We start from the raw sequence: 21096 nt of genomic DNA on the forward strand, positions 1-21096 counted from the left end.
GGACAAGCCGCTTGTGACGTCACGCAGTCCCTGCCCAGCCGCAGCTGTCACACGGTGCCCGAACACCCGGATCCGGCCTGAGGTGCGACCCGGGTGATGGGAGGGAGAATGACGGATGAACATGGTCGGGTGTGTAAAGGGCAGCAGGCTGGGTACATAGAACTGTGACTAGCAGGGCCTGGGGCAGCAGTGAGGGGTGTACGGAGCCCAGAGAACATACTCGGTCATCATGTGTAGAGTACAGGCCGGGTTTGACGGGTGTGTGCATAATAACTGCATGTTCCTATCGTGTTATATCATAATTGTACTGCGTGTACCACCGGCATTGTGTAGGGGGAGGATCCATTTCAGGCATTTAAATCCCAACAATACATGTGTGTATTATCTTCACCCTACACATCCTTTACATTTGTCTTATACTAATCCTACACATTTTATGCGTGTGTATTATACTGGCCCTATAGTGTTTACATGTTTTTATTGTACTGATTCTATACCTGTCTGTGTTCTACTGACACTATACATCCCATACCTGTCTGTGTTATGCTGACACTATACATCCCATACCTGTCTGTGTTATACTGACACTATACATCCCATACCTGTCTGTGTTACACTGACACTATACATCCTATACCTGTCTGTGTTACACTGACACTATACATCCTATACCTGTCTGTGTTATACTGGCACAATACATCCTATACCTGCCTGTGTTATACTGACACTATACATCCTATACCTGCCTGTGTTATACTGACACTATATATCCTATACCTGCCTGTGTTACACTGACACTATACTTCCCATACCTGTCAGTGTTATACTAATCCTACACTTCCCATAGCGGGTGTGTCTTATAGTGATTCTACACATCCTGTACCTGTGTGTGTTGTTTTTCCTCCCCCCTACACCTCCTGTACCTGTGTGTGTTGTGCTTCCTCCCCCCTACACCTCCTGTACCTGTGTGTGTTGTGCTTCCTCCCCCCTACACCTCCTGTACCTGTGTGTGCTGTGCTTCCGCTCCCCTCCCCCTCCTGTACCTGTGTGTGTGCTGTGCTTCCTCTCCCCTCCCCCTCCTGTACCTGTGTGTGTGTGTATGCTGTGCTTCCTCTCCCCTCCCCCTCCTGTACCTGTGTGTGTGTGTGCTGTGCTTCCTCTCCCCTCCCCCTCCTGTACCTGTGTGTGTGCTGTGCTTCCTCTCCCCTCCCCCTCCTGTACCTGTGTGTGTGCTGTGCTTCCTCTCCCCTCCCCCTCCTGTACCTGTGTGTGTGTGGTGCTCCCTTCCCCCTCCTGTACCTGTGTGTGTGTGGTGCTCCCTTCCCCCTCCTGGACCTGTATGTGTTGTGCTCCCTTCCCCTTACACCTCCTGGACCTGTGTGTGTTGTGCTTCCTCCCCCTTACACCTCCTGGACCTGTGTGTGTTGTGCTCCCCTCCCCCTACACCTCCTGCACCTGTGTGTGTTGTGCTCCCCTCCCCCTACACCTCCTGGACCTGTGTGTGTTGTGCTCCCCTCCCCTTACTCCCCCCCCCCGTGGACGGAGTAATATCTTAATTTAACCGTTAACTTGTCATGTGATGTGGCCGCGTCAGCGCTCCCCGGGCTGAAACCTGCCAGCCCGCGCCTGGTTTTGCTCCCCTCCTCTTACACCTCCTGGACCTGTATGTGTTGTGCTCCTCCCCCTACAACTCCTGGACCTGTATGTGTTGTGCTCCTCCCCCTACACCTCCTGGACCTGTATGTGTTTATGAGTTTGAAAAGAGAACAGAATCCTATGTAGCACTCCTGGAGTGCTACATAGGTAAAGATTCTGTTCTCTTTTCAAACTCATATGTTTTATATATATGACCTTAGCACCCCCTCACATAGCAAAGTTAATTCAAGAGTGAGGTTGGTTGTTGTCTAGTGCGGAGCGGTTTTTCCCTTTCCCCTATTTTCCCAGCTTTCCCTTTGGGATTACCTGTATGTGTTTATGCTGGTATGATCCCACAAATCATATAACTGTGTCATTCAATGCTGACCGTCATCATCTTATTAATACCTGTGGCTGTATCACTTATAAGTAACTCATTGTATACATTTCTTTCAATTATTGGTGCAGTGCGCCGATGTATATCATTGCAGATGTACTGATTTTTGTATTAGAAATGTATTGATTTCTGATGCAGTGGGCATGTGTTGGAGAAAATGTGTTTTTTTTAAGAAGGGAAAAAGGAAAATCCCATGCTAATTAGGCCCTTTCATTTGTGAGTGACCAAGACATCCTTTAGCCTGAATGCACTGGGGAGGGGGGTGTTGGACTTTTATCCTGTGTCTTAGAGAGATAGGGAATCACGGATTGATGTAACTTTTGTTAAATTTGTTAAGTTGCTGTTAAATCCAAGTCTAGAGAACATATTACACCCTGATGCTAATCATTGAATGTAATATCTCAGACATTGTGGTGCCGGGTAGGAAAGGGGCTGGTTTATCCCCTGCTAACGTGTGTCAGAAACAGTATATAAAGAGCTCTGTTTGACCATGTAATGTATTATACCATCTGTACTTCTGGATGACCACTAGTACCTCCAACTAGTGTGTAATGGTCCTTGTAAGGGCCCCTTGAGAAAATAATCATCACTGTCTGAAGATTCTGTCGGACCGTTATGGCCTGCTGTATCCTGTGACCAACAGATACGAGCTTACATTCTAATCCTTTCACCAGCTGTCCTGTGTTGAACCCAGCATCTCTATGCCAACGCTCTGCCCACTACCCAGCTATTCTGATCCATAGTAAGCAGTCAGGAGGTACCAGTCAACCCGCAAGAAAGAGGCAACTCCAGAGGTGAGCGGTTCTAGATGCCACGAGTTGTGGCAGCGAGATTCTCCTACAACTATTGCTCAGTTGGCATTCACGGTGGGCAAGTGTTTGGTGGCAAGGCAGTGGCAGGAAGGGCAATGACCCCTCTAGCACCAGTGGCATCTAGCAGCAACTCACTATACTCATGTTCCCGGCAGCTGACAGACAGAGAGTCCTGTCTGGCCTCTCTGATTGTGTTTTAACACAATCAGCACGGCCAAGCATCATACTCTACTTATTTGGCAGTTAGTCACTGTGAACACAGTCTCCTCTGACAGGGAGTGATTTTACATGTTCCTCATGTACCTCTTCTGCTCAGAAGTCCCTTTTAATGTTATGGAATTCCGAGCCATCTACCTGGCCTTAAGCACCAAGATATTGCTCCATAAGTCTCATGCACTCCTAGTCCTGATGGAAAATGCCAAAGCAGTGACCTGTATCATTTATTTATATAATGCCACCAATTCCACAGCACTGTACAGCCGGAGGAAACTCACTCAAATATGGGGAGAAGATACAAACTCCACACAGATAAGGCCCTGGTTGGGAATTGAACTAATGACCCCAGAGCTGTGAGGAAGAACTGCTAACCACTGAGCCACTGTGCTGCCCTGATGAACCGTCAGGGAGCAATATGGAGTCCTCAGGCCATGAGAGGAGCAACTTGCATCCTGAAGTAGACAAAAGGCTTTGTTCCGACCATATCACCTACCTACATTCTGGGGGTGGACAGCTGGGAGGCAGACATTCTGAGCAGCCAACACCTTCGGAAATAGATCTGTTGGCATACTCAACTAAATTTATAAAAAGTTCCTCATTGATGCACAGGTGGTTCTTTAGCTGTTTTATGTTTTCAATCTGTTCCGCTGATTCTCTTAATTAGTCATCCTCAGCTTCTTCCTCTTTAGCCAGCCGTACTGTCTCGGGGTCCTTTTTAGACAAGGACTGTCAGAGCTTGCTTTGACGCTATGGCTCTTTAAGCCATGATCCTTAAGACTAAGGGTCTTGCTGCCCTGGTTATTGAAGCCTTGCTGCATATACAGAAGCCTGTATATAGCTTTCCTGTGTCTTTCATAGGGTATGAAAATCCTAATTTGTTTGCTGTGAGTTTTTCACCTGAGATTTTTCATATTTTCTTTTTTTTTTACTACTTTTTCCTCCAGTGCTACCTGGAAAAAAATGTCTCTGAGCTCCTTCAATGTATAGTTTTCTGCCCTCTCATGGTTTCTCAGCTCCAGTCAGTGCTATTTCCTAATGTTAGTGTTTTTACAAGAAGTTGGGCATGTTAGGCTGTCGTTCCATTTGTCATTATCATCAATCATGAATCATCATTATCATCAATTTGTATAGCGCTAATATATTTTATAGCGCTTTACAATTGGGAACAAACACAGAAGTAAAACAATATTGGGTAATACAGACAGAGAGGTAAGAAGACCATGCTCGCAAGCTTACAATCTATAGGAAAATAGGAGTTTGATACATGAGGATAAGTGCTGCATTTTGCATATTGGTCCCACCGGATTGCAAAGGTAAAGAGTGCTTAGGGACAGTATGATCCAGCCATACAGCAATGTTGGTCAGGGGGTTGGAGACAGGGGCCGCTGATAGGGCCGGGCGGTAGGCCGGCCGCTTCCCGGATAAATTGTCTCCTGTTTTTACCGGCGGCCGCATCCAATGACACAGGATGCGGCCGCGTCAGCTCATAGGCGGCCGCATCCCCTGACACGCGATGCGGCCGCGTCATCAATGACGCGGTCGCATCGCGTGTCATGGGATGCGGCTGCCTCTGCGCCCCCCGGGCTGACATCTGCCAGCCCGCGCCTGGTTGGAGAGCTGTTGTCTTGTGTGATCTGTAAAGGGTGGTAATAGGGAGGTTAAGAGGGTGGTTGAGAAATTTCATAAACTTGCCTGAAGAGGTGGGTTTTCAGAGAAGGTTTGAAGACTAGAGGAAAGTCTTTTTTGTGTGAGGGAGGGAATTATACAAACTGGGTGTAGCCTGAAAAAAGTCTTTTAACCAGGAATGGGAGCAGGTGATGAGAGACGCAGAATGGAGGTATCGAGTTGGAAGATATTAGGAGACAAGTAGTGAGACAATTTTGAAACAAGTGAGCGTGCTGATGCAGTTTTGATGGTTTTGTATGTTAGTAGAAGTATTTTATTTTGGATTTGGTAATAGACAGGCAACCAATATACAAACTGACAGAGTGGATCAGCAGTGGAAGATCGATTTGCAAAGAAATTCATTCTATCCGCTGTGTGCAAAATAAATTGTAGGAGTAAGAGTTTGATTCCGGGAAGACCAGTAATGATGGTATTGTCAATGTGGGAGATCATGAGTGCATTAATTAAAGTTTTTTGCAGTGTCTTGTGAGAAATGTGCATATTCTGGAAATGTTTTTTAGATGTATGTAACAGGATTTTGATATAGATTGGATGTGGGGAAAATAGGATAGTTCTGAGTCAAGGATTACACCTAGGCAGTGAGCTTGTGGGGTATAATTTATTGTCCTGTTGTCAACAGAGAGAAAAATGTCAAGTAGGTAACATCTGATGGCTGGTTGTAATATTATTAGTTCTGTTTTTGAAAGATTGAGTTTGAGTTGGTCAGAGGACATTTCATCATCATCATCAACATTTATTTATATAGCGCCAGCAAATTCCGTAGCGCTTTACAATTGGGACATTTAAGATGAAATAGAGGAAAGACAGTAACATAGTCCAACACCGACGGTGAGAGATTCGGAGAGGTTAGATAAATTTGGGTATCATCCGCATAGAAATTATACTGAAATCCAAAGGAGTTCGTTTTCCAAGAGTAAGGTGTAGAAAGAGAAGAGCAAAGGACTTGGGACTGAGCCTTGTGGTTCTCCAACTGATAAAGGAAGCGAAGAGAAGGTCCATCCAGAGAAACTAACACTGAACATTCAACTTGATCTATGTGAGCCCCATTAAATCTGTTCCCTTTATTTTTTCAATTGGAAGTTTGTTTTTATTTTAGCTAGTGTTTTGGCTAGGCTGGTTTCTGAACTGGCAGCTCCTTCCCATAAGTCTCCTTGTGCCCTCATCCTAGTAATTCCAAGGAGGCAGCATTTTACTCCTTTAATGTGTTAAATGGTTTATAGATCTTTATGTCCAGGATTCAGGAGTTCAGGATTCAGGAGTTCTCCCACTGAATCAGGATGGCAATCTGACACGTCTGTTCTGTGATCCTGTCTTGGCTGATATGTAACCAAGGTTTTTGGTCTTTCTTGGGCCGAACGTCATGGGGTGCCTTTCCTAAAATGTAGAAAGTCTACATTGTTCTCCCTGTGTTTGCGTGGGGTCTCTCCAGGTGCTCCAGTGTCCTCCCACACTCCAAAAACATACTAATTGGTTAATTGGCTGCTGACAAAATTAACCCAAGTATGTGTGTGTGTTTGCCTCCATTGGGGCAGGGAGTGATGGAAAATATACAAATATTCTCTGTACAGCACTGAGGAATTGGTGGCGCTATATAAATAAATGGTGATGCTGAGGATTGCTTTCTCTGTTGAAATGTTGCCTTTTGAAGGAATGTCCTCCAGGATGTTTTCATTAAGGGAGGTTTCTACTGTTGACGAGAAAACTACATTTTCCAACTTGCCATTAAACCTCTTTCTCCAAGGCTGGAGAGGTATATAGACCAACCTACCCAGGAATGTATGTGTCTTGTTTTGTTTTTTTTGTTTTTTTTACCTAAGGGTAAACTCATCATCTGTGTCTTGTAGAAAAGGGGTGTAACAATGAGTACAAAATTCACCTGCTCTATGTTAATAACCATACATAATTTGGTGTCATAAGTAAATATGGATACTGTATAGATCATTGGAGCTGTTATCCAGATTTGCATATCTCTGGTCTATACTCCATATGGCCGAAATTATTTTAATACATTTGACTACAGTAAAAGATACTACTGGTTAATTGGATGGTCCAGTTTGTTTGATAATTTGAATAAAAAGTGAATTATTTGGTATAACATTGGAATAATGAAAGCGGTAAGAAAAAGGCTGGCTTTGAGGGTGGCTGCAGATTTGGGCATGTTATTAGAAAGGTGGCACCAAAGAAGTGAGGAAAGTGACTTGAAGTACTTTGACATCTGGTACAGGGATAGCTGTGAAAACCGACGCTAAGAGCTTGGACATTGAGGAAATTGATGGGATATTTGGCCACATTGGACAATTATATGTTTGGACAGTGAGAAAGATGACAACAGGTTTAGCTGTGTAAAGGATGTGTGCACTGTAGAAGGTCATGAAGATTCATCTGTGAAAAAGGTGAGGGGAGAGAACAGGGGTGGTGAGTAGAGATTGGAGTAGGTTTAAATGAAAGAGGCTGGTAGGAATGGTTTAGTTATGAAGAAATACAGTTCGCTGATACTTAAAGCATTGACATGGAAATGGCAGGAAGAGTAGTGACAGTGGAAAAGTTAAAGGAAAGTGCTGTACTGTGAGATAAGTTTGGCAGGGATGTATGTTAGCTAGTGTGTGACCGCTAATGGAGAGGCAGAGTGAACAATTATAGTTATCCACTAGCATCAGACTCATAGTACACAGTTTATTTCTTGCTCTTTTTCCTGTCTGGGAATGGCAATTTGGTAAGTGTCTGAGCAGAGGTCTCTTTGGGACGTCTCTAGCTTGCACCAAACTTCCGGATTTAAATTTTATTACATGCTGGTGAGGTGGACAAAGTCTGAGAAGTATCTATAACAACCAACAGATATTCTGCCTGTTCCCCACAGTGCATATTTTTTGGCACCACGGAAGTACATGGTCACGAAGCAGCTCACTTCTTCTAAGCTATGGATTGTCAGACAGCTGGAGAGCGCCTATAGGATTATTTTGACTGCTGAACTTACCACACTGCTATATGTTTCAGGATGAAATCTCGGTGAGTGAGAACAAGCCGGATATGAATGACCGCACATGGGTAGATAAGTCTGGCAGCCCCAGTGAGGACGAAAAGATGAGGAGTCCTCAGAATATGCCAGGCCCTGAGGATGGTGAGTATATATATATATATATATGTGTGTGTGTGTGTAATATTTTTTTTGTGTGCAAGTACAGTGTAGCATATCGCATTTTCCACCTGCCCCTGATGATTGACTATGGATTGTCAGTTGGTTTGGGAAGGTAAGGGTTACACTGTGTCTGGAATGTGCAGGAGGAAGAGGTCAGGGCTATGGAGGGGTGTGTTGCATCTGGATGAGCTTGATTGTAAAAGGTAAATAGACATATTCCAATTTAGGTCAAAGATCGTTTCTATGGAGTTTGGGCCGGCCTCCTTTGCAGCTGAGATAGTACAGAGTGAAGGAGTGAACGAAGGGTGCCAGCTGTAGCCAAACTGTGTGGGGCATACTGTGGTAATAGGAAGAGAACGCTGCTTGTGTACTGTGGTGAGTGGAAGAGAGCGCTGCTTGTGTACTGTGGTGAATGGAAGAGAGCTCTGCGTGTCTGCTGTGGTGATAGGAGGAGATCGCTGCTTGTATGCTGTGGTGATAGGAGGAGAGCGCTGCATGTGTGCTGTGGTGATAGGAGGAGAGCGCTGCTTGTGTACTGTGTTGATAGAAAGAGAGCACTGCTTGTGTGCGTGGTGATAGAAAGAGAGCGCTACTTGTGTGCTGTGGTGATAGAAAGAGCACTGCTTGTGTGCGTGGTGATAGAAAGAGAGCGCTACTTGTGTGCTGTGGTGATAGAAAGAGAGCTGCTTGTGTGCTGTGGTGATAGGAGGAGACCGCTGCTTGTGTGCTGTGGTGATAGGAGGAGACCGCTGCTTGTGTGCTGTGGTGATAGGAGGAGACCGCTGCGTGTGTGCTGTGGTGATAGGAGGAGACCGCTGTTTGTGTGCTGTGGTGATAGGAGGAGACCGCTGCTTGTGTGCTGTGGTGATAGGAGGAGACCGCTGCTTGTGTGCTGTGATAGGAGGAGACCGCTGCTTGTGTGCTGTGGTGATAGGAGGAGACCGCTGCTTGTGTGCTGTGGTGATAGGAGGAGACCGCTGCTTGTGTGCTGTGGTGATAGGAGGAGACCGCTGCTTGTGTGCTGTGGTGATAGGAGGAGACCGCTGCTTGTGTGCTGTGGTGATAGGAGGAGACCGCTGCTTGTGTGCTGTGGTGATAGGAGGAGACCGCTGCTCGTGTGCTGTGGTGATAGGAGGAGACCGCTGCTTGTGTGCTGTGGTGATAGGAGGAGACCGCTGCTTGTGTGCTGTGGTGATAGGAGGAGACCGCTGCTTGTGTGCTGTGGTGATAGGAGGAGACCGCTGTTCGTGTGCTGTGGTGATAGGAGGAGACCGCTGCTTGTGTGCTGTGGTGATAGGAGGAGACCGCTGCTTGTGTGCTGTGGTGATAGGAGGAGACCGCTGCTTGTGTGCTGTGGTGATAGGAGGAGACCGCTGCTTGTGTGCTCTGTTTCTGGGAGAGTTATGCAGTGAACTGAGAGACTATGCAGTTATTTGTAGTGCAAGTTTTTTTTAGTGGTATGATAAGAATTTTGTGGTATTGTATGTGTTTTGCAGTGTATATCTATAGGCTAAATATACACATTCAATGTCATTTCCATGCAAAAATGCACCCCTGGTGTGCATTTCTATTTGTGGAAATGTGTATATCTACCCGCCTCAAACATGCAATGGTGCACGGTTACATTTCACTTTTGGGAACTGCCCCTGTAAAATCACCCTGTGACTTTTTTTGCACGATTGCAGGTTAAGCTGCAATGCACATAGTGGGAGTGAAATGTCACTACAACGTTCAGCCTTACTTGTTCCAGTGTTGTTCATGTATTCTCATGAAACTGGAAAAACAATTTTTTGTATTTTTGTAATAGGTATTTATATACTTAAAGCAGGTACTTACACCTAATTTACCTTAATGTTAAAAACATAAAATAAAAAAATGCTCCATTGAAGGTGTTGGACAATGCTCAGTAACCAAAACAGCTTAATCATCTGTTATAACCTAGTATTTAGGCTGAAAGAGTTAGAAATGATACTGTGGAATGCAGTAGATATGCAGGGGTGAGCAGAATTAAAGCAGTCAGATGAAAGTTGAGTTAGTGGGATGCAGGATATGTGAAATGATTGTTGAGGCACTGGTTGTAGGATTGTTGTAGTGAGGTCACAGGTGAGATAGTGGGGTGCAGGATAGAAGCAACAAGATGAGGGTTGAGTCTCTGGGATGTAGGATAGGGGCACTGAGGTGGTGGGGTGTTTTGAGGTAGAGTGCAGTATAGATGCGGTTAGATGTGGGGGCAATAGAATGTTGGATAGGTGCAGTTAGATGAGAGTTAAAGTAGTGGGGTGCAGAATAGGTGCATTAAGGATTGAGTTAGATAGATGTGGTGGGTTACAGGAGAGCTAAAGTGAGGTGGGGAGATTGGTGTGGGAAAGTTGGTTGCATGGAGATTAAGAATATAAGCAAATGGGTGCAGGATGGAGCAATGGGATGAGAGTTGAGGCAGTTAGTGCAGTATAGATACACTGGGGTGGGGGGCAGGATAGAAGTAGTGATGTGAAAGTTGAGGCAGTAGGGTGCACTGAGGGGAGGTTTGAGACAGTGGACTGCAGTATAGGTATTGTAAGGTGGGGGGGTTGGTTGAGGGAATTGGGTGCATGATAGGTGCAGTGAGGTGAGGGCTGAAACAGTGAGATGCAAGATAGGTTCAGCATGGTGAGAGTTGAGGCATTGGGGGTGTAGTGGGATGTCTAGGTGCAATATAGATGTAGTGAGGTGTAAGTTGAGGCAGTGAAGTGCAGGGTAGGTGCTGTGCAGCGAGTGTTTAGGCAGTAGGCTGCAAGGTAAATACAATGAAATGAGAACTAAGGCAGTGAGGTGTAGTGATGTTTGGGGGCAGTGTTGAGGCAGTGGTGTTCATGATAGTTACAGTGAGGTGTGGAGGCTGAGGTAGTGGGGTACAGAATATGTGAAGTGAGGTTATGGTTAATGTAGTGGGCTGTAGGATAGGAGGTGTAAATTTGGGATTGAGGCACCATGTTGGTGGCTGAGGGGGAGAGAAGCAGGTTAATTTTCTTCACCGTGGCTAAGGATATTCCTTTGTACTGTCCAAGTACAGCAGACACAGTTTTGTATTATTTTGTACTTACTGCAGGCAGACATGTGGCATTGTCAGCAAGCCCCTGTCAGTTGTAGGGGAGCTGGGTGCATTGTTAGAGGAGTTGGGATTATGCAGCTTAATCCATGTAAGATCAAGTGAGAATTCTGTGAAAGAAGAACATGGGGGAGGGGTGGTTCTTCAGTCACTCTCCCGTCCTGCTGTATGCTGAGCTACAGCCCACACAGAATGCTGTCACTTTGTGTCTCACACACACAATGCTATGTTCTGTTATGCTGTGTCACACACACAATGATATTTATTGTTACATTGTAGAACATACAAACACACTTTTGTGTATTGTTACACTGTGCCATACATGTTACATTAATACTTTATCCCACGTTGCTGTGTACTGTTATACAGTAATTCACTCACACACATACACCGCTATGTACTGTTACATTGTGTCATGCACACAATGCTATATGCGAAAGGAGAGGACGACCATATACACTCAGTCAAATGCGTAATATTATGAGGAAGAGGGTGGAGGCACCTATATGCTACATATGGGGGACACTATTTCTGTGCAGGAGGAAGCTTATCCTAAATGCAAAAAAATGCACTAATCAATATCATTGTAGGAGCAGATAATTGGGGTTTTATCAAGTTACAATTCTGAAGCCTATAAAACATCCAATCACACATTTGCCATGAGCGAGACACATTAACATTTGCTCCCAATATTTTATGTTGTGCTTGTCTTCAACTTAGGCAACATACAGTTGACTACAGTGCCCCACATTGTTTCTTCATGAAACACGTAGGAGGTGGATTCCTTACCCAAATAACCTGGTACATCTTTGACAGTGGCGAGATACAGCAGCAAGTGTGCCAATGTTTGTCTGCACATCACATATATAAGTGCAATATATTTGAAATATTTTCCAGTCAAACTGAAAAAAATGTTTGATCTATCAGAAGTTTTAACATTCTTAGCGTATAGCACTATTAAGACCTAAAAACTTTGGATCATATCTCCTACCTCCTCAAATATGGACAAAAAAATCTCATAAACAGATGTTACTTCTCCCTTGGCGAACACTTTGATAATAATCTAATTCAAATTACTCGCCCTTACCTACAAAGACTTCAAGACTTCTCCTGTGCTGCTACCCACTTAATGGAATTCCCTACCACATCTGATTAGACTCTGCCACAACCTTCAAATCTTTAAACACTCTCTGAGAAATTACCCTACTCCCACCAATATAACCCACACCTAAGCACTAAACTGTGCCCTCTTCTGAACCCTTCGTTTTCGTATCTGAATTTATTTTGCCTATCTTTTATGTCCATATTTTCCCCACTATCTGGTTTTGCGAAGCACTGTGACGCCTTAAAAATCAAAGATAGTAATATGCCTATGCACAAAGGCACAAAAATCCATTTGCGGAAAATGTGCACAGCTTGTGTCTAACACGAATGCACCTGACCTACTTATCCAACTCAAATTAAAGTCCATTACAGCAGGGGCGTGGAGACATAAGTCAACCAGGCCCCTTAGAGATGCGTTCACTTTTGACTTTAAGATACGCCTTTTAACCTGCAGTAAGTTTGCACATTGATGAAGACGGGCGACTCAAAATAATACCACTAAAACTGTACGGACGCATTTTTATGTACAGCTCTAAATCGGACAGTAAATGGATTATTTGGAAGCATTTTGCCCTGAGGTTAGTAACATTAAATGTGTCCTGTTGCAGCATGAATTGTTTTGGATTGATCGATTGGGCACAAAAAAACCCTTATAATTTTGTTTCTGTTTTGTTTTTTGGTATATCTGCAAAAATAGAAATAGGTAACTCTTTTATTCACGCATTAGCCACTGACTTTTCCTTTTATGGTACCACTGTAACTACTTCCCAAACGCCTTACAGTGGCAGTTCGGATTTCAGTTAAGTCTGAAGTGCGGTTTTTAAAACATTGCTTAAACATGGTTGCAGATCAAGTGCTAGATGAAGCAGTCAATGATAGCCTCACGTTCTGACGCTGTGCCCAGAAACTAATGTTTTCACTGTTTCACTGCGTTTAATAGAAATGCACTAATAGATCATTGATAATAGCATATATGCTAACTCTGCCGGAATGTCCGGGAGACTCCCGAATTTCAGGTACGTCTCCCGGGAGAGCTGGCGATTCTCCCACATCTGCCCACTTCACTAAATTAGAGTCAGCATGTACTGGCGGAGGGGGGGGGGGGGCTTCGTGATTTGTGTCATTTTGGCCCCACCCCCAATGATGTAATGCTTGTTTGGGGTCTTTTTACCACTGTAAAAAGACCCAAAACAGGCATTACGTAACATGGGCCGGGGCCAAAATGATGCAATTCGCGAAGCCCTGCCCATACACCCCTCATGACCTCCAGTATCTCCCGGACCCGGCCAACATAAGATCGGCAAGTATGGATAATAGTGATCTGTTGTTAGCGAGCATATCAGCTGACATTAGACCATTACTACAAAACATCTATTGCTGCAGAGATGCAGAGGAGACCTCTATTGCCCTATATTATCCTCCAGAAAATACACATTTAAAAATACTATAAAAAAAAATTACTTGAACAATGGTCCCAGTCTCCACGCTAGGTCCCTTCCCAGCCTCCCATAATGATGTCACCCATTCTCAGAATACACAAAAATAGGTGCCAGCACTCCAAATTTTTGTGGGCCAACCCCTGGCTTGAAACTCACTCTGTTGCCAAGGACTCATGCACTCAGCTATGTTACTTTAAAAGGATAAAGCACTTCTAAATATAAAATCTATACCTTTTGTCTCTGGGCCCTAAAACTGCATCAGACCTTGTACAAAGTACACACATTGGGTATCCCTATAATTAGATGGTTCCATTGTAGTTACCTAGAAGTAGTTTTATTACTTGTCATGTCAAGCACCTGAAATTAAAAGATACTTATTCCAGTATGCTGCCACAGAAAAAGCAACATCTGTCCTGAAGCAAGAAAAAAAATCTATACAAAAATTTGTTTAAAAATTGACTGAAAAATAGAAAATTTATTCCCGGTGAAACCAACATCTCTTAAACATAAATATTGGTCTAGACATGAAGAAGTAAAAGCCCTCCGGTCCTTAAACAGATAAAGGTATATGAAATTCTATTATGTGCTTCACTAGTACACAATACCATATTTCCATTTCATTATCATGTCGGACACATTTCCCATAAATGTTTACAATTATATTTTTCTATATCCGCTTCTGCTTTGCTGCATGCCCCTCCCTAATGCCAGTGACACTATGCAAATGAGAGGGAAGAGACATGTTTAGCAGGGGGGAAAAAGCAAGTCTCTATTATTATAACTTTAGGAAAAGAATAGCGTAATACAGTAGTTCCTTGCAATTTTGACAGTAGTAAAGCCCCCAGAGTGCTTGTATCATCATCATCATCATCATCATCATCATCATTTATTTATATAGTGCCACTTATTCCGCGGCGCTGTACAGAGAACTCACTCACATCAGTTCCTGCCCCACTGGAGCTTAGTCTAAATTCCTTACTATAAACACACACTCACAGACAGACAGAGAGAGGGACAAAGACAGACAGAGAGGGAGAGACTAGGGTTAATTTTGATAGCAGCCAATTAACCTACCAGTATGTTTTTGGAGTGTGGGAGGAAACCGGAGCACCCGACGGAAACCCACGCAAACACAGGGAGAACATATAAACTCCACACAGATAAGGCAATGTTCGAGAATCAAACTCATGACCCCAGTGCTGTGAGGCAGAAGTGCTAACCACTAGGCCACTGTGCTGCCCACATGTGAAGATTATAGGTTGATTTTAATATAAGGTGCAGATGTCACATTGTTATATAGATGAACAGGATGTAACTTATGAAGGTTCATTCTGGAGTGTTTGTATCCATGTTACAGATTCCCCAGGATTTCCCCTCCCCCTTTGTTTCCTTCCTTCTCCCTCAGATCTTCAACAGCCGGTGTCTCTAGGAAATAATCTCATGTTCGTTCTTCTATTCCAGAATTGGCTAAATCCTGTCGGAACTGTAGACATGAAATGAATAAGATTGTATTTTGCTGTAATCTGATTTATACTCTCCCACTCATCGAGTCCCACTACTGGGGCTGGGGTCCAGTTATTTGGCCACAGACATTCAGCCAGATGTTAGGCTACAGTGCTCACACAACTTGCTGGAATGTGTCCTAAATTGGCAGCACAGTAAGGGAAGAGGGTGAGTGTGTGTATATTCACACAGAGAAAGTACATGTATGTATATATGTGTGTGTGTGTGTATATATATATATATATATATATATATATATATATATGAGAAACACAGTATGTGACTGCCCCCTTCCCTTACTGTGCCGCCCCCAGGTTGGAATGGCACCTCACATATACCCCAGACACCGCCCTTGTTGCCAGAAGTCAGGGTCTGGATCAGGATCATGACGCAGGGAGGACCTCTAGTGAGCTCTAATGAAGATGCATGGAAGAATTAAGTCCTCCAGCATCATGATCTATTGATTTCAGGTTACAGGAGGGGCAAGTTAAATTGTGCTGGGGTTGTCCAAAAGTGGTCAAGCCATTTAAGTAGCTTCACCTGCCCAGCTTATTACTTTCTATAGAATATTATTGCATTCTCTTAGCGACCAGGATTTTCACACAGACCCAAATAATTAATGACAAGGAGTTAATGACAAGGAGTTGCAGGGTCCCTTTTCCTTTAATTTATAGCAGGTGCACACGCAGCTTCCCATAGTAACTGCAGCTATAGAATCTCCTCCATGTTTTGCTTGGTGACAGTTGGTGCAACAGCCAGTGTTAGTACCAGCCAGAGGGACAGGCCGGTGTGGAAAGAAGCTGCAGCATTCCTCAGCAAGTATTTTTGTCTGCTAATAGCTCTTGAGCAAGTTGTATGAACGTGATTTCATACAGAGGGTGTGTTGCCCATGTGCCTCTACACAGTTAAGTTTAAAGGCAGGGAGGTGGTTCAGTGCATCATGACTGTGTGAAAAGCGCATTGAAAGCATGTCGGAAATATATGTGTTTTCAGTGCATATTTTGCACATTTTTGATGTGCTGAGGAGGATCCATTGTTCTCTTATTAACAATAGATAATAACTGTGTGTATGTAGGTTTTTTGTTCATATTTTAGGTCTAACTCTTAAACAGTAATATCATTGTCGCATGCGTTTTTAAATTATGGTTTGAGTACCCATCACAGGTGCTGGAAGAATTGTCCATGGGTCTCTCATACTTTCTATAAACCAAAAAAAACAAAAACCCATTACCTTTCAATCTTCCTTGTATCTTCTTGTTCTACAAATCATTATGTTTAAAAATCCTGCCTTCCTGAACTCTGTATATCATTCCTGTATATGACAGCTGACCCTTCTCTTCTCTAAGCTGTACATGTTCAGATCTTCAAGACTTTCCAGATAAGTTTTGTTATACACAGCTCTTTTTATAATAATTTTTGTTTTTTGAAATGGACTGTGTGGTCCACCCTGCAGATTTGATAACTTACCCCAGCTGTAGTCTCAGGCTGATTATCACTAGAACAGACAAGAGTAACATGGCAACTGTGTTGTTTATTACTTGAGGCTCATTTTCACAGTTTATTCTGCTGCACAGTGAATGTTTCTAGAATTGAACTTGCTGCTCAGTGCTCTGCATCACTGCTTATATAGGACTGTCTAAGCTGGGAGCCGTCTTTTTCACCCTGTCCTCTCCGACTTCAGAAGGCTTAGAGCCTACAACATGAGGCTAGGGGCCATTAACATGACTCGTACCCCCACACCACACTATATAGACCCAGGATGATCTGTTCCTTCCTTCATGTTCTCACACCGCACTATGTTGCTCCAGGTAGGACTGCCAACATAAGGCCAGAGGACTCCCCTCCCCAACACATTAGTCAGCTAAGCTATGGGTTATTTTATCGTGCTACCTCACACGGAGCCTGTCTGGTTTCTTTTAAATTTGTTTGAGTTTTTACATAACTTTTTTGGCCTTCCCTTCTTTGGGGGTGTATGGGTATTGTGTGAGGTTTCTGGGGTGCAACAGTTTCAGCCCTCTCGTAGAAGATAATGAAACTTGTTTTCCCATCTCAGACATCACAAGTGTCAGACTGAATACAATAGACACTGACATCCTAGTTTAATGTGTAACAGCTCCTAATATTTTCTAGTTATACACTTGTATGATATAAATAACTACTTCATAGACATACTCAGATAAGTGTTTTTAACATTTGTAATGAGACTGGACTAGTTCATACTGGAAAATATTAAATCCTCTGTTACAATGCACACAGTAGTCTGCTCATTTATGTTTTTAATGTGGACAATAATATACCTTATTACTATTACTACAGACCAGTATTTTTAAATGAAATGTATAAACAAGTATATGCCAGATATTTTCTTTCCCTGCTTAGTGACCCACAAATCCACTCATTGTTCTGTGACTAGTCCACAGATCTCGGGAACATGGTCCACCTGTGGAGTTAGAGATATTAAACTATGTTTAATATAAGACGGCAGGGTTAAGTATGACACAGTTGAATCCTGGCAGATGATGATGACAAGCATTAGGTTATAAAATAATGCTGGACTCACTCTCATGGTCGTAGAACACCTAACTCACTCAATTGCCTCTTTCAGATGACTCTTCCTCGGAGAGCTGCAATGGGAATGTCTTTTCAGTGCTAAATCCGTCCACCATCCCTGCCAGCACTGCCCTAAGCCGCACTCTCCCGGACATGAATGGGAATACCTCTGGCTCTGCTCTGGAGCTCACTGCCACATCCGATGAGCAGCCCATCAATCTCAGTGACAAGATACGTCCTACTCTGGGGGTCCCACCATATCCTTCTGATGCTTGTACCACTGAGGCCCTACGCAACCATGGAAAATATGCCCTTAAAGCCACATCTGAGGTAATTCTAGTCAAATCTCTGTCTGGAGAATAGAAATTGTTTTACATAATCTTAGGTCTTGGTGACACCCACTTGCACTGGTAACAAATGTTGGCTTATTTTTGTGCACCTTTTAGTTTTCCAGGCAGCATTTCCTCCCTAGTCTTAGTGAAATGTGAGAGTTCTAATGTAATGCTAATATGGGGGCGGGTCCAGATGGGTGGGCATGCTTTTTAAACTTGTATTGCTTTATTTCAGTCCCCTCCTTACAGCTCAGGAAGTTATGATTCCATTAAGACAGAAGTGACTGAAGTAAGTGGCTGTGCAGAGGATCTGTCGGTGGGTAGAACCCCAGCAGTTGATGATGATGACGACGACGACCATGAAGATAATGATCGTATCACAGACACAGAAGGGCTGGACCCTGAACGTCTGAAAGCTTTTAATGTAAGTGACAGGTTCTTGTCCCTTCATACAGGAACATGATCAGTAGTTCCTGCAACTGTAGGTTAATCACTGTATGTTCCACTAGCTGTAATGACTGTCACTGTAAAGGGCATTTTGTTTATTTTTTCAGATGTTTGTACGCCTCTTTGTGGATGAAAACCTTGACCGAATGGTTCCAATCTCCAAGCAGCCCAAGGAGAAGATACAGGCCATCATTGAGTCTTGCAGCCGACAGTTCCCAGAATTCCAAGAGCGTGCAAGAAAGCGCATCCGCACTTACCTGAAATCCTGCCGTCGCATGAAGAAGAACGGCATGGAGATGGTGAGAACCGAACCGGATACTTGCAGGGTCTATGTGAGTTAACAACAGGTGTATAACATGTCTGTGTGTGATATAGTAAAGGTGTATAACTTTTTCTCTGTGTGATACCATACATGTCTCTGCGCGGTACCGGGCAGGTGCACAACGTGTCTCTGCGCGGTGCCGGGCAGGTATACAGATGTATAACCCTGTGTGTTAGTTACCATGTGGGTGTATAACTTGTCTGTGTATGATATAAAACAGATGTATGTGATATAACAGAGGTGTGATATACTTACTACTCTCTTTTTCAGGCCAGGCCAACTCCCCCTCATCTGACCTCAGCCATGGCAGAAAATATTCTGGCCGCTGCTTGTGAGAGTGAATCAAGGAAAGCTGCCAAGAGAATGAGACTAGAGATTTACCAGACTGCTCAGGTAATACACATTACTGGGTAAGGGTCACTGTTTACTTATTTTCTAGGCTTTTAGAGTAATAAGTCCTCTTTAAGCCCAGAATCTCAGAAGAGTCATGATGGAAAATTAAAAAAGGGCAATGATTCAGCTGAAAATGTGTACAACATTTTGCAGTTCTTCGCAGATTCCTGTTCTATGTGTAATACTGGCTGCTATAGCACATTGGGATCATGGTCACTGTGTAGTTATATGTCCCACACAGGACGAGAACGTCTCAGTGGAGAAGCCCACAGGGCTCACACAGTCTGCATATGCGCTGCCAACAGGCACTTACAACCAGGATTCGGCCTCCATGAATGGCAGCCTTCACTATACTTATCGTGGATATGGGTCCATTGGAGGTAGCCTGCCACCACCAACTTCACTGCAAACTGGAAACCATTGCAATGGTAAGGGAGCCATCTGTGACTCTGGGGTATACTAGACATGTTGTTATCCCTACTATAAGCAGAGATTTTATATTCATTACTCTGATCTCTGGGTTGGATTTGGCTGCAAAACTGTTATTATTGCTTTCATCACTGAATTGTCCCCTTTCTCTGACCAGGTCCAACTGATCTCAGCATTAAAGGTTTGGCTTCTGGTAGCACCCATACTAACGCTACCAACAGGGCAGTGCCATGTGCCCAGCTAAGCCCTACTGAGATTGGGGCAGTGCGGCAGCTGATAGCTGGGTACCGGGAGTCGGCCGCTTTCCTGTTGCGTTCTGCCGATGAACTGGAAAACTTGATATTGCAGCAGAACTGATTGATGTTTCAGGCTGACCTTCAACCTCAACTTCAAGCTCTAAAGACTGAGATAAGACAAAGATGTCTCTTTGCCCCTCAGATAGTCGCAGACACTGAACCTGCTCTCAGAGTAGGAGCCATACTTTGTTTTGCTGGGAAATCGGGGGACTCTGTGTCTGCACTAAGAGATTTCCTTTTTGCACCCTACTGTTAGATTGAGGTCTGTCCAGCACAGGGGACAGCGATTGCATATTTATTGAGAACCGAATTTCTTCTTTTAGTAATTTATTTTTCTGAAAATGTTTTGTTTGTTTTTCTATTTCATTTATACAAAATAATTATTTGGATCTGTTTTAAAAATGGAGACACCATATTTGTGGGATGAACCAATATTTAATATACAATTCACCAGGAATTTGTCATTAATACATGACTGATGTAACTAATTCTGGTGAATTGATCGACTATTTGCTCATTAATATTGGGTCAGTCAACAAAATGGCTGCCTCTACTGTGTGCAGGTGACAGGTCTGCTTTAATTAACTGTAGCATTGAACAGTCATTCCATCTCTCCAGCAGTGGTGCCATCTGCTACCTTGGCTGGAACCATTCCACTATGGCACAGTTTCTCTTGCTTCACTGCACCATTTCACCTTATTTCTTCTCTCAAAAAACACTCCACCCAGAGCCAGGTTCATTTTCCCATTGTTTCCTAGGACCTTTTTGTCATCTTCCATACTCGGACCATACCATTCTGCACACAGGTTGTTTCACACTAGTTCGAGCATTAACCAAGACAACATTGAGTTCTGATATTAACCTACATCATTCATCCCTGGGAAGCTGAATCATTAATACACTGTTGGCTTATTGCTGCTATATTTCACCTTTTTTTCAGGTAAACGCAGCTTCCCAAGGCACATATTGACCATCTGACCTCTCCTGCTTGCTATCGTTTCTACAGGTTTTGCACAGAACATAGCAAATAGTACCTTTTGCTTCACACAACTCAGGCAGACAACCGGCTCAACACTCAATCTGCACTTCCGATTCTGTAATCAGACTGACTTTACATGTTCTCAACATTCCTGTCCACATTCAATCTGTTGTTCCAGTGTAGGTCCACACCATTTCAGCATGATTCTTGAACATTCCAACAAATGCCTTCTGTTCATGATTTGTTTAAATGTTTGTGTCTTCTATATATTTGTTTCCTTACACTGTTAAACCATTCCATCTCAAATTGTCCTTTTCCCCCAGTTCATGTCA

At 43.6% G+C, this 21096-nt stretch overlaps 1 protein-coding gene across 4 annotated transcripts; it reads left to right on the forward strand.

Moving 5' to 3' along the window:
• The first annotated feature begins 22 nt into the window (after positions 1–22).
• NOL4L (nucleolar protein 4 like) lies at positions 23–20647 on the forward strand. 4 transcript variants are annotated; one of them, XM_075176513.1, is made up of 8 exons: positions 23–129; positions 7741–7864; positions 17622–17896; positions 18134–18322; positions 18453–18677; positions 18938–19060; positions 19302–19488; positions 19647–20647. In XM_075176513.1, the coding sequence occupies exons 1-8, from the start codon at positions 97–99 to the stop codon at positions 19844–19846; spliced, it is 1356 nt and encodes a 451-aa protein (XP_075032614.1). In that variant the 5' UTR covers positions 23–96; the 3' UTR covers positions 19847–20647. The 4 variants fall into 4 exon arrangements, with proteins under 4 accessions (XP_075032614.1, XP_075032615.1, XP_075032616.1 ...); XM_075176514.1 differs by having other exon boundaries at positions 18453–18644; XM_075176515.1 differs by having other exon boundaries at positions 25–152.
• The last annotated feature ends 449 nt before the right edge of the window (positions 20648–21096 follow it).

Source organism: Mixophyes fleayi, chromosome 6, assembly GCF_038048845.1.
Source record: "Mixophyes fleayi isolate aMixFle1 chromosome 6, aMixFle1.hap1, whole genome shotgun sequence".
Taxonomy (NCBI): Eukaryota; Metazoa; Chordata; class Amphibia; order Anura; family Limnodynastidae; genus Mixophyes; species Mixophyes fleayi.